We start from the raw sequence: 14,274 nt of genomic DNA on the forward strand, positions 1-14,274 counted from the left end.
TACCTTCCACACCTTCACAGGAGAGGGCAAGTATGTGGGTGTGCGTGGGCAGTGACTGAGGGTGCTGATGAAACTACTGGATCAGGCAGCCACTTGGAAAAAGAGCCAGTTGTGGAATGTGGTAATAGATATGCATCCTCTCACAATACTTCTTGCTGACTTGCTGATTTTTTTTTTGTTTTCCCATGAGCACCATCAACACATTGTCCTTGATCAATGTTCACTGGAAGCCATGCTAAAAAATTAATGAGTAGCCAGACTGCAAAAATAGAGAATCAGAGAAGAAGTTGCAGCCACGGGCAGAGAGCGTGTGTTTCTTAGGCAGCTTGTGCAGCATCATGTACAAGGTGGGCCCTCCTGAGTCTCACCCAAGAAATTCAACAAAGCCTTTGTGTTCTCAATGCATCCCTCAATCCCTCATCCTGTAAATTCAGAAGCCACTCTTCCCTTTTTTCCTTTTTTTCCCTTTTTCTTTTTTTTTCTTTTCTTCTTTTCTTCCTTTTTTTCTACAGTGCCAGGGAGAGTCATGGGTTTGGAGGGCAGCTTCTCAAGGAGGTACAAAGAGGGGACAGCTTCCAGCTAGGGCTTTGTCTTTCTTCCCATAATGTTTAAGGCAGGTGGGATGCAGCAGGTGTGGGGGGAAGCTTGATGAAGGAATCCAGAGGACTGTGAAGAGTCAGATTTCAGCAGGTTTGTTTTTTTTTAATTCTAGCACTTTGTCTAGTAAAGGGGAGGGACTCCACAGCTGGGAGGCTTCATATAAAGGCCAGAACAGAGCACTTGGCAGAACACTTCACAACACCACTGACAGAGTGTTGGACTGGACTTGTGATATTAGCAGCCTGACAGCTTTGCAGCTCCCTGAATTCTTGGTGCACAGTGGTGGTGAGATTTGAAACAGACACTGGTCAGCATGAGCACAGCAGGCAAAGTAAGCAAAAGTTTATATTAGAAATGGTTCTGTTTTTGCAGGTGAGTAATAAATTTGAAATGCAGTTTCTTTGCAGGGACACCGTAAGTCCAGGGTGGCAATATAAGGTAACGGTGCCAGAATAAGAATAAACTCACCCCAGGGTTATGAAGCTATTTTTAATCTCTCATTGGACAATTTAAAATTTGATACGATGCAGTAAGTGTTCAGATCAATGTTTTATTTATCAGCTCTGTTGGTTTCTGTTCTGGGATCCCACAGCAGTTTAGACTATTTTTAGCTTCTTTACAGTTTGTATCAGTTGGCTTTCTAAAAAAAGAGACATGGTTGATATTGTGTTAAATTTTAGGCTGTGATTGTGTTACTGTTAAGATAGTAATTAAATTTGAACATATGTATAACAAGTCTGGAGCTTAAGTTAATGAAGACCAAGTATTATATGCAATGAGATACTGAGGTGGGAATAAAATGAGTATTTACATCTTTGCTAGAAAGTGACAAGTAATCTTGTAGGTTTGTAGGATACTGCTGAAAGCAGTAAATTCTGCTTCTTGTATGACCTAAAAGAAGCCAATATACACCCAGATAGATACATGCAAGAGGTGTGGATAGACAGAAACCCAGGGGTGGAGAAAATGGAAGGCTTGTACCTTGCTGGAACATGCCTTACGTACAAGGAATGTTTGCTGTTGCTGCCAGCTCTCTTCACTATTCTGAAACCAAACAAAACAAGGTGGGGGGGAAATGCTCTCTCTTTAACTCTAAAATATTGCAAGTGCAAAATTAATTGTAGTTCACTTGTAGGTAAATTGACCTGGGTTTTGTCCTCCACACAGTCTTGGAGTAAGCATGGTAAATGATATGTTGTGTTGGAACAAAACTGTGGTTTTCTACACTGAGTTTATCTTGGAGTAATATGTGAGTTGCCATGCAGATAATAAGCAGCATAATCCTTTTGCTTTGATAAAGTGCATGATCCTACACCTCCCCTGGCTCCAGGAATTTGTAAGGCTGCTAGGAGACACAAGCAGAAAACCAAAACCTTTTAGTTCTTGCCTTAAAGGATGAAATGGGTGAGGGTGCTGTTGGCACATCTCTCAGGTCATGTTAGAGCCCTTCACAGGAATTCAGCCATCAAAACAACTCATTTACCCAACTGTAGGACAATTTTGTTTCTTTTCAGCAATCCAGAGTTTTTGGTTCCCTTTGTTCTCAGAAACACACGTGCTTTGCATGTGCAAACTGTGAAATTATCATTGTGCTACATGGGATGCAGTCTAATTACATAAGTGTCCCCCTTTTTGTTTCCTAGGTAATGTGGCCCTTTAAAATGTGATCTTTGGCCTCACTTGTGAACTGTTTACTAGTGATGCTTGTGTTTGACATATGAAATATTAAATTCAGTCTTTTTCAAAGTGTTGTGCCCATTTCTACCTTGGGTCTGGCTGCCAAAAATGGGCTATATTTCATATGTTTAGTAGTTTGTAATAATTAGCATCTTGGTTACCAGTTGACAAATTGTCAATAATTATTTAGGTAATTAAATATAAATTAAATATTATAAATTATATTTACTTCTTATTCAAAAGCTTTGATGCTATAAAGTTGCTTTTTTCATCTGAGAAGTTTGCAGCCCAGTGGTGTTGAGCTGTCCCAGTCTTACACTGTTCTTTGGTGCTGGCTTTTTTGTTGTGGCTTGGGTTTGGGGTTTATTTTTCCTTGTAGTTTTTCCCTGTTCTCCCTCACACATGAGCAGGAGTGTCACAGGAAGAAGTCTATCAATCTGTCTGTGTGGTTGTTTGCAAATGCAAGTGCCCTTTTCCTCTGCTGTTTGCAGGTTATTAAATGCAAAGCAGCAGTAATGTGGGAAGCCAAGAAACCATTTTCTATTGAGGACGTGGAAGTTGCCCCGCCAAAAGCAGATGAAGTTCGCATAAAGGTACTAAAAATAAATTTAAAACTACTATCACTTGCATTCTACCTTGCTGTTTATCACAATTATTTTTACTTTTGTGTATGTGTGTGTTAGGAAATAGCACAGTAGGGTTGAGCTTACTTTTTTTAACTGGATTTTCAGCGTACGTTTCCTTTCAGGAATCTTCTCAGGGTAATTCAGGACCTGTTTTAATTTTAGAGCAATTTCAACTGTTAGACAAATGGGGAGTGAGAATCTCCACATAGCTCAGGATTCCTTTGCAAGCATTGACACTGAGCCTTTCTTTGTAAATTAAAGCCTAATACCAATCCTGCACCACAAAGCCTCTGTTCTACCTGTAGATGTCTTGTGTGTAGATGTCTTGTAACTTCTTCAAATACTCAGTATCCTATCACTGCTGTGGATGACATGGCATATTTAAATGCTGAAATCTTCTTGTCTTTCCCCTAAATCAGATTGTTGCCACAGGGATCTGTCGCTCTGATGACCATGTGGTAACTGGTGCACTGCTTATGCCTTTCCCAATAATTCTCGGTCACGAAGCAGCTGGTGTTGTGGAGAGTGTTGGGGAAGCAGTGACTTCAGTCAAACCAGGTATGAAACAACACTGAACACAACCCCTGAGCTGAGCTTCTAGACTGAAACACCTGTTTAAGTCAAAGATGATTAAATGTGTATTTGTACCGCAGAGGAAAATGTTCCGACTTTGAAGCTTTTCAAGGGTACCTTAAAGGACACTAAGTGCTGTTTGCTTTTGGTTTTGTCAAAACCATCTGCAGCATGCTATCCACTTACACAGCACTTCTTCTGCCATGGGATTAAGAACATTGGTTTCTTTGATGCTGGTCATAAGAAATAACGCATTAGCTGCAGGTTCTATAAACACAGTTTAAACAGCTGATTGCTCTGATGAATAAGGCAAAGCACTAGACAACATGTCAAAGCACCTTTTCTCCTAGCTCCAATATAACCCATTGACTTCAGTAGATCAGTACTTAGGTCTCTGTGTTCAGTTATTTCACCTAAAGGATGAGGGCATGAGAGGGATGCCCACCCTGAGTCAGCCCTGCTCCCTGAGGGCTGGATTGCTCTGAGGACACTTACCTGGAGTAACTGGAGTATCTGGAGTAACTATGCCTCTCACTGCACCCTCTTTGAACCTGAGAGTAGACAGAAGAAAGTATTCAGGGAAAGGTGATTATTTTTTTCCTGTCGCTGCAAGATGAGACAGGATTTCCACAGGCTTTTGCAGAGCTGAACAAATTTTAACAGTGCTAAGTCAGAGTCAAAATAAGCACTGAGCAGAATCTGCATGGACAGGCTCAGTTTTACCAAGCCAGTTTGTTACAGTACCTAAGGAGTTCACTTTTAACACATCCTTACTTCCAGGTGTCTTTTTTTCAAGAATGGTGAGAATGAAAAATTAACAATGTGATAAAGGCAATTTAATCAAACTTATTATGAACAGCTCATTTCAGGTCACAGTCCTGAACATCACTTTTCAAAACTGTGCTTTGATGGATTTTAACAACATTTTAAAAAATTTATTTTAAGAAAACTTTTTTAAACATTTTTAATTATATTAGTCTAGCACCACCTTTAGAAAATATTTCGGGAAATTTTATAATTCCCTTAGTTTAACTTTTAAAAATTGTGGTTTAATGTTGTTTTTTTATTTTTAATTGCATGTGTTTCACATTACTTTTTGAAAACAGCTTATGTTTGATTGAGTTTCCTTGATCTCATCATTAATTTTTGTGTTTTTAATGACATGAATCATACACTCAGACTCCTATAGTGCAGGGCTTAAACACAATTTCTATGTGTCTGTGTTTTAGCTGGATGTTTCTTGTTTTCCTTTTTTAAATGCACTATCATTACTGTTTTATTTCTAGGAGACAAGGTTATTCCACTCTTCGCTCCACAGTGCGGGAAGTGCAGCAGTTGCTTAAACACGAAGGGCAATCTGTGCAGTAATAATGAGTAAGTTTTTTCCTGGGTTATCTAAAAGCCTTATTTTATTTAAATATATATAATAATATAATTATTATTATATTATATAATATTATATATTATAATATATATTATTAATATATATGTAAATTTTTATATTTAATTTTTATTTACACTGAATTGATCGTATCCAACCATTACTTCTGGTTGAATTTCAACCAGTCTTGCTTCAGGTGCTGGATTCATGCCTGATGGCACCACTAGATTCACCTGTAAAGGAAAAGCAATTTACCACTTTCTTGGTACCAGTACATTCTCTGAATACACAGTCGTGCATGTATCTGCTGTTGCCAGAATCGATTCAGCTGCTCCTCTGGAAAAAGTTTGTTTAATTGGCTGTGGATTTTCAACTGGTTATGGGGCTGCTATGCAGACTGCCAAGGTAAGCATTGTGGGGGGTGTTTCTGGTATTTCATGGGGTCTGTCCAGGATTTTGTGGCCTCTAAACAGGTCTCAGCATGCCAGCCAGGAGGCACAGACTCAGGGTAGAAACTAGATAGTACTTCTTTACTGACCTCAGAGTTTCTGTATCTAAGGTGCTCAGAAGTTTTCCATTCAAAATCCAGTAAAAATACTGGTTACCATCAGCTAAATTTTCTCTGGAGCTTTATCACCCCTAGAATAATATCATGACTGAGATGATTTGGTTAACTGTAACTTAGGTCTAGGAATACATGGAAGCCTAGAACACTCGTAAGATCTAGCAATACAGACATGTGACTTTTAGTGGAGTGACAACACAGACTGAACTGTGTGACTGAACAACACTGCTGAAATATCATGAAAAAAATGTGTCTTTAAAAGCTGAGATGTATAATTAAAACCTTGTCTCAGGCATGCATCTTAAGGACAACTTATCTTAGTCACAGGTAGGATCTTAACAGCTGGCTGTGCAAATCCCTTCTCAGCAGGTGATCTCTAAATTACAAGAAGTAGCTTAAGTGAAAACATGCTGATAATAAGCAAATGCCTTTTACTTTTCCAAGACTGGATGTCATGTTTATGTGGTTCTTGTAGGTAGAACCAGGCTCCACCTGTGCCATCTTTGGTGTCGGTGGCGTTGGCCTCTCTGTTGTCATGGGCTGCAAGGCAGCTGGAGCCTCCCGTATCATTGCTGTTGACATCAATAACAACAAGTTTGCCAAGGCCAAAGAGCTGGGAGCCACAGACTGTGTCAACCCTAAAGATTTCAACAAACCCATCCATGAAGTGTTGATTGAAATGACCGGGGAGGGTGTTGACTACTCCTTCGAGGTCGTCGGCTGCACTGACACCATGGTATGAACCCCATGGCTCAGATGAGAAGTTAGCTCATTAGTTAGCTCATTATTTTCCCTGCTAACTCAGTAAGCACCAAGGGTGAGGAGCTGAGAGCCACTGGCAAAGTGTCAAGCTAACTTCTGACCTGTTAATCCCAGCTAACAGCCATAGAGATAAAAGCAGATGGAGAAGCATGCTCAAAGAGTTTGGAAAAGCTTCTTCAGTGGTCCCCTGGCCTAACCAGTGCCTAAATTTCACACAGCTCACTATGTCCTTTCCACCACTAATGGCTGAGACAAAATGGGAAGGAGAACAGAGCTAGGACATATCCAACCCATGACAGTACGATGGGGAAAGCAGATATAATGGAAATTGTTTAAATCTGTCCCTCTGTTCCCAATGCAGACTGCAGCCTTGGCCTGTTGCCATTACAACTATGGGGTCAGTGTGATTGTGGGAGTGCCCCCATCAACAGAAAAACTCACTTTTGACCCCATGCTCCTCTTCACTGGTCGCACCTGGAAAGGCTCTGTTTTTGGAGGTAAGATTAAACTGGCTTAGGAAACTTGTAAATCATCATGGATGGAGCGGGATGGATCTGAACACATTGCTTAGGTTGTCCTGTTGGAACTAATGTTGATAGCTATTTTTCTGACAGAGAAACAGAAAGGGAATTAATGACAGGAACTGTTGGTTAATAGCAAGAGAAGGAGAGAGAAAAATAGAGAGGGAGGGGGAAGAAGTGGGAGAGAAGAAAGAGAGATAAAATGACAAAACAGAGAAAGAGGGAGTGAAAGAGGCAAAAGAAAATAAGAGGAAATATAGGGAAAAAAATGGGAGAGAGAAAGGTACAAGGAGAGAGAAAGAAAAGGAGGTGGAGGGAGGAGAAATATAGAAATAGAGGAGGGAAAAAGAGAAGGAGAGAGATAAAAGGACAACAGGAGAAAAAGAGAAAGGGAGGAAAAGATAAGAGCAGGAGAAAGAGAGCAAAAAAGAAAATGAGAGGGATAGAAAGACAAACAGAGAGGGAAATAAAAAGAGAGAGCAGGAGAAACAAAGAGTTAGGACCCTAAATGCCATCAGGGGACAGACCCACCTGATCTCTACATAGGTCATACCCCAACTCAGCCCGTGTCCAGCTGCCATCTCTCTCTTCCAGTTCTTTCTCTTTCCTTAGCTCTGCCAGCAGAATTCCACACTCAGCAAGCACAAGCTCACTCAAAACACAAGGCTGAAGGCCACATAAAACTCATTTCCAACACCAGATTTTCTCACTCAGAACCAGTTCCTCTGGTTTTCCAACATGTTTCATGTCTGGTCCAACAGACACTATAATAGCAGGGACAAATCAGAGTCCTTAGGAAAGGTTTCCCACTGTTTGACACAGCTTTATCTGGTACTGCTTGTAAGAAAATAAGAGATGCATCCACCTCCCTCGTCACGCCCAGTTTTGAGCAGTTACCAACATGGAATAGCAGCACTCTGATTTTTGTATGATTTAGCAGATGATGAGAAGATGAAACAATATTTAATGTGATGGAAAGTTTGGCTTCTGTAAAGAATCAGATTTTTCCTATGTTTAGTGTTTCCTGCTGGCACTCCGTGTTACAAAGCAGCATTGCTATTCTGCTATAGGATGTTTATGTAAAAATTTAAGCTGCCATGAGTTTTATCTATTTTCACAAACATTTAATGGTTCATTATCCATTGTCTGTGGGGTTTTTTTCAGGCTGGAAGAGTAAAGATTCAGTCCCTAAACTTGTTGATGACTACATGAAGAAAAAATTTGTTCTGGAGCCATTAATTACCCACACACTTCCTTTCAGTAAAATCAATGAAGGGTTTGATCTGCTAAGGACAGCACAGAGGTAAACATTGTTCTATTGTAAATAGAAATAACCTAAAGGAGATAGCTGTGCATACACAGAGGATGAATTCAAAGCAGAGAATGAGGAAGGCAACCCACTGTGCCCCTGGATCTTGACCACTCTGTGGTGGTCTTTCTCTTTCGAAATAGAGGGAATCTTTCTCTTTTGAGGTCACAAAAATCAGGAAGCCTCTGCCTACTCCCCATCAGAAAAGGGTACACAACATAGGAAGCCTGGGAATGCCAACCTGTAGAGAAATGTTTGAGGATGAGGAGCAGGAAAACAGAAATCACCTGTGTTTACTGGAAGAGCAACTCACTGCTCCTCTTGAGAGTTAGGGAACACAGTCCCAGTGCAAATAGTCCTCAAGTCCCTCTGTAGTTTACCTTGAACTTCAGAGCTTTTCAAAAAGGTAAGTAGTTGAAAAAGATACACACATATTACAAATGCAGGATTTAGCTCTTGTGTATTCCTTAAATACTGTGAGAGTTCAGCTCAGACACTGTTCTCATAGGTTGCTGAAATCAGAAATACTTTTTGACAGAGACATTTAAGATTCACTACTGCAATAACAGAAAATTCTCCTTGGTGTAAGGAAATACATGTCTTAGTATGTGTGGAGTTGCCCTTTTGGCAAATTCTAGCTGTCACATAATTTGGACAATTAAATTCATGCTTCTTTTTCTTGTCATTTGCAAAAAGTTACTTTAGGTCTGTTGGCTCTAAATCTAAAAAGAATGTAACAGAGGAATTTAGTGCCTGAAAATCATCCTCAGGTTCTAACTATGCATCAGGCATTTCACTTTTTTTACTCTACTTATTTTAGACATGCTGCAAATGTTAATTTTAGATTTTAGTGTAGCAAATAGGAGAAACTGGTTAGGACAGAGATGCCATCGTTTGCTGTAATACTGACAGTCAAGCTGAAGGCAGACACGTTGCACCATTTTTATTAAGTGAAACACTCCAGTGTTTCAGCTCAGAATAATCTGTACCACTCAGAGAGGTACCATTCCATCTGCAATTGGAAAATGTGTCTGTCTATTGCCCCCCATTTCCAAGAACTTTCCAGGCTACATTTGATGATTCAGTGCCAGGAGCCCCAGGCTTTCTGAGCAAAAGCTTTGCAGCCTCGCTTGAATTTTGTTCTCTGGAAGCTTTGCACATCTGCTCTGCCGTTTTGCTGCAAGTTGGGCTGGTTGGCAGCAATAGCCCAGGTTGTCCAAGAAAACAGCACTGTGTGGATGCTGTTAGCCCCGGGCCTTGTCTACAGTCATTAATTTGTCCTTTTGTATTGCAGTATTCGCACTGTCCTCCTGCTTTAGGATTGCCAGCTGTTAATCTGCAGATGGTTCAACACCAGTACAAACTTTGCTATATTCCAGTGCAACCAGTATGAAAGACAAATCAACATTTCAGAAAGGTCTGCCAGGACCAAGCAAGAATGAAAGGCTCAAGCTCAAATCCTTACTTCAAGCACAGCATTTATAAATTAAATAATCTTCCTACTACTGCTTCTTTCTCCTGATTCTTGCTTTAAATCCATTGTATTCTGATGCAATTTTCTCTTATTAGCCAGTAAAAAATTACAGAACTTGCTGCTGTCACATGTATTATGAAAGGTTTGGATTATTTTTAAATGGATTTTAATATTTAATAAAATTTTATTTTATTTAATAAATATTTAATAATAAAATTGATAAATATTTAATAAAACTAAGGAAACTGTTCCTTTGGGCTTTTATAACACTGCCAGCTTAACAGATTTGTGCATGCAGCTTGGTGCAATAAAAACCTTGTTGACCTATGCAACTATCCTGACTGGATTTTAGCATTCCTTTACCCTGAAAGGCAAGTAAATTACTGCAGAAGTTAAAATTTGTGGTGACCAGTTGTTTGAATTTAAAATTGCAGTAAAGGATATTTAAGTAAATCATAGACCTAGGTACTGGAGAATAGTCAAGCACTGGATATATTACCAAAATAAACCAGTGTTCCCATAAACACTGCTGGAGTGGTCTGTGTTGATGTTTCATTGGTGTTTTAGGTTTGTACCCCTTTCTTGGGGATGTTTTAGTCATTTTATTGGTATGGTTTTAGATCTTTGGCCAATTAATACAAGTGCATCTGATTCTTGGGAAGCAATGTGAAGAAACATTGATGTCCATCAATTATTATTTGTTTCCATTAAATAGAGAGGAGCTTTCTTAACATTTACATGTGAATACAGAGTACATGGGAAGCATGTGGTGACAGGCAACAGTTTGCCAAAAATCAGAGATAAAGCATCTTACTGCTTTTTTCATCTGTAACATGGAAACAGGAGCTATGTCAGCAGACATGGTCAACATTGACCTTTCTTCTGAAAACCCAAATTTGAGCCTGCAGGCACTCACATGCATGGTAAGAAGAGCCTGTGACAGAAAGAGGAGTGTTCACGAATGATGTCTGACTTCTTTGTGTCAGCAGAAAGAGCAGAGTCCTTGCATGGCCCAGTAAGGTTAATCATTTAAGGATAAATTCACTAAGAGATTAGACTTTAATAGAATAAGCTTGTTAAGCATGTGCCAGCATGGTCAACTCAGTTTACATTTACACAGCAATTAAGTCTCAAACTTCAGTAATTTGTTAAGTATGCAGTCAGGACTGAAGATTTTCTTTGGGTAATTCCTTCCAGGTGCAGCCCAGTTGAAGAGTTCTGATCTCTTTCAATGCAGGTTGTGGGTGAACCAACAGTGTAAAGTGGATTTACTATTAAAAACAGAAGGAGAGGGAGTTTAATACAACTTAACAGAGCTCATATGTAGTAATGTGGATTCAGCAGAAACAAGAGCATAATAATATCTCAATTCTCAGATTATTTTATCAAAATGTTTTCTGTGGAGGCCAAGCTGGTTTATTGTACCAGCTAAGGTACAATATAAGGTATGTTAATATAGTCCATTATATTTATAATTTATAATTATAATTTATATAGTACATTGTAAATAGCAAAATAATATATGTTAAACTGATGACTTACACAGAATCCAAACAAGGCCTCTTTAAACCTAACTTGTGAAGACAGAAAGAAGCACAGGGCAGTGAAGCACCCTCCATGTGACAGATAGATACATGTGTGGGGGAGGGTTTTTCCCCACACATCCCCTATTGCATGAAAGGTATAGAACATAAAAGCATCTGCAGTGTGGCAGGAGAAGGTAGAGATAGGGAATTAAGTACAACAAGCCTTCCTTGAATCTGACCTCTTCAGGACCAAGCAAACTGTTCCCATTTCTGTTGTGGTAATCTGCCCAGCATAGCAAACACCTCCTCTTAGTATCTTTATTAGGGTAGTTGCTGGGTTCCAAAAAAACACAAACCATTCTTCCCAGAAACAGGTATTATTGCTACCTATAAGGTAGCAATCTAGTTCTGTATTCATGTGGCAGAAGGAGGTGACTTCTGACTCTGGAAAATTGACAAGTATTTCATACTGGCCTAGATGATTTCTTCCCAGCTGATCCTCATCCACACTGGGCTGAAGATTAACTTGTCTGTGTGGTTAAGAAGAGATACATGAACAAAAAAAATGAACAAAAATACATGAACAAAATAACAAAAAAAAAAACAACCAAAAAACCAAAAAAACCCACACCAAACAAAAAAACAACCAACAAACAAAAAATATCAGGTGAAAATATTTACAGTTGATACTGACAACTATTGAATAGTGAAGAAAAATACCAAGCAGCCCAGTTCCTGATCCCCTTCTGGTCAGGCTTCCATGTGGCATAACTCAGGCACTCAGGAACACCCTGTGGTAAGATGCAGCACCCACAGATACCTGAACTCAAACTGGGAAGGTTTTCCCCTTCAGCTTCACTGAAGACTGTGACGCTCTCATGATGGCCACCTCTTGGACTGTTGGTTTGTGGTTGTTTTTTTTTTTTAGGAAGAAGAAAACAAAGAGACAACAAACAAACAAAACCAAGCAACAACAACAAACTAAACCTAGATGAAACAAAATTTGACTGCTATAAAATAATTCTGCCTCAAGTCCATTGTAACTTGCACTTTACCAATTACTTTGAATGGGGGCTATGTGGAATCACAGAACCTGGGATCAGAGGGAATGGATGGAAGCTGTGCCAGAGGTTTAGGCTGGATGTTAGGAAACATTTCTTCACTGAGAGGGTTGTCAGGCATTGGAATGGCCCAGAACAGTGGTGGAGTCACCATCCCTGGAGGCATTTAAAAGGCATTTGTACCTGGTCCTTGAGGACATGGTTTAGTAGTTGGATTATGGTGTTGGTCAAAGGTCGGACTGGATGATCTTGGAGATCTCTTCCAACCTAAACATTCTGTGATTCCCTCGACAAGTGGATAAACACATGAGCACTTGGGCCCAGTGTCGGGTTCTGCCATGGCACCAGTGCCACCTGGTGGGGAACCGGAACTGTCACCGCTGTCACCAGCGTCCCCGCGTCCCGCGGAACGGCTCCAGAGCTCTCAGCTCAGCTCAGGCACTTGCCTGCAGCAGATCCTGCATCCGAGCATCCCTGGGGGAACCCACCCCTCTGCAGCCGCCAGCTCCACGGAACCTTCCTTAACTCTGCACAGCCGCTTCCATCACTCCCGTCATCTCACAGCACACACGGAATGCCGAGATTCCTAAGGGACTCCTTCCCCAAGCATCTCCTTGTATACCCGGGTCTGAAATCAAACTAGGGGATAAAAAAACCTCACTCAACACTACGAACTCCAGGATGGGCTAAAAAGTACTTTTTTAAAACAAAAAAACAAACAAAAAAATACAGGGAAGGAAGACAGAAAGAAAGAGAGACAAGAAAGAAAAAGACAAAAAAGACAAGGGAAAGGAAGGAAGGAAGGAAGGAAGGAAGGAAGGAAGGAAGGAAGGAAGGAAGGAAGGAAGGAAGGAAGGAAGGAAGGAAGGAAGGAAGGAAGGAAGGAAGGAAGGAAGGAAGGAAGGAAGGAAGGAAGGAAGGAAGGAAGGAAGGAAGGAAGGAAGGAAGGAAGGAAGGAAGGAAGGAAGGAAGGAAGGAAGGAAGGAAGGAAGGAAGGAAGGAAGGAAGGAAGGAAGGAAGGAAGGAAGGAAGGAAGGAAGGAAGGAAGGAAGGAAGGAAGGAAGGAAGGAAGGAAGGAAGGAAGGAAGGAAGGAAGGAAGGAAGGAAGGAAGGAAGGAAGGGAGGAAGGGAGGAAGGGAGGAAGGGAGGGAGGGAGGGAGGGAGGGAGGGAGGGAGGGAGGGAGGGAGGGAGGGAGGGAGGGAGGGAGGGAGGAAGGGAGGAAGGGAGGAAGGGAGGAAGGAAGGGAGGGAGGGAGGGAGGGAGGGAGGAAGGGAGGGAGAAAGAAAACATCTGAATCCTTAGTAATTTTGGGGCTTTTCCCCCCATTTGTGACACAGAACAAAGAGCATCCTCCAAGAAAAATCTTTTCTAGGCATCTCTCCAACCTGCTCACAGCACCTCCAAGCTGCTCTTTTCTCACTCCAGACTGATGTTCCTGATTACCATGTAACAACTGCTGACACATCACCACCAAAACCAACCCAGCGTAAAAACCCCAGCAGCAACGGCAGCACTCAGCTACAGAATTTATTTAAACCCGAAACACGTATGACAAAGCACAGATAGTTCAGTCAATAGCACAGTGTGGTAACTTGATTTACTTGCATAGTACTGAGAACACACAAAAAAAGAGCTCTGTCTGCAGACCGTGCAAGGAGCCCTTCCTATCCTGCCTGGAGAAAGTTCTTCAGAAAACCATAGAATGGTTTGGGTTGGAAGGGACCTTAAAAATCTGTGCCAACCCCCCTGCATGGGCAGGAACACCTCCCACTAGACCAGGTTGCTCCAAGCCCCATCCAACCTGAACACTTACAGGAATGGGGAATCCACAGCGGCCAGCATCTCACCAACCTCACACTAAATAATTTCTTCTTAATACCTAATTTAAACCTATTCTTTTCCAGTTTTGATCCATTCCCCCATGTCCTATCACTACATGCCCTTGGAAAGAGTCTCTCCTCAGCTTTCCTGGAGACACACCCTCCCACCACCAACTACTGGAATTCCACTATAAGGTCTCCCTGGAGCTGAACAACCCCAACTCTCAGCCTGTCTGCAGACGAGAGGTGCTGCAGCCCTCTGATCATCCCCGTGGCCTTCCTCTGAACTCATAAACAGGTTAACGATCCCATTTTGGAGCATCTTTGCTTCCCGGACCGACAGACGCAGCCTCAAGGGACCCCTGGGTGCTGTCTGCA

At 41.2% G+C, this 14,274-nt stretch overlaps 1 protein-coding gene across 1 annotated transcript; it reads left to right on the forward strand.

Annotated features, from left to right (window-relative positions):
- The first annotated feature begins 279 nt into the window (after positions 1-279).
- On the forward strand, positions 280-10,012 carry LOC139795762 (alcohol dehydrogenase 1). Its single transcript, XM_071742778.1, has 9 exons — positions 280-931; positions 2,769-2,870; positions 3,323-3,461; positions 4,763-4,850; positions 5,043-5,262; positions 5,898-6,158; positions 6,546-6,681; positions 7,870-8,008; positions 9,309-10,012. The coding sequence occupies exons 1-9, from the start codon at positions 914-916 to the stop codon at positions 9,331-9,333; spliced, it is 1,128 nt and encodes a 375-aa protein (XP_071598879.1). The 5' UTR covers positions 280-913; the 3' UTR covers positions 9,334-10,012.
- Positions 10,013-14,274: the final 4,262 nt, after the last annotated feature.

This window comes from Heliangelus exortis, chromosome 4, assembly GCF_036169615.1.
Source record: "Heliangelus exortis chromosome 4, bHelExo1.hap1, whole genome shotgun sequence".
Classification (NCBI taxonomy): domain Eukaryota; kingdom Metazoa; phylum Chordata; class Aves; order Apodiformes; family Trochilidae; genus Heliangelus; species Heliangelus exortis.

What these genes read in the sequence shown, in the direction of transcription:
- LOC139795762 (XM_071742778.1), top strand. An exon ending in AATCTGTGCAGTAATAATGA is followed by an intron (nt 4,851 to 5,042) that starts GTAAGTTTTTTC and finishes AATTTCAACCAG; the next exon opens with TCTTGCTTCAGGTGCTGGAT. An exon ending in TCGGCTGCACTGACACCATG is followed by an intron (nt 6,159 to 6,545) that starts GTATGAACCCCA and finishes TTCCCAATGCAG; the next exon opens with ACTGCAGCCTTGGCCTGTTG.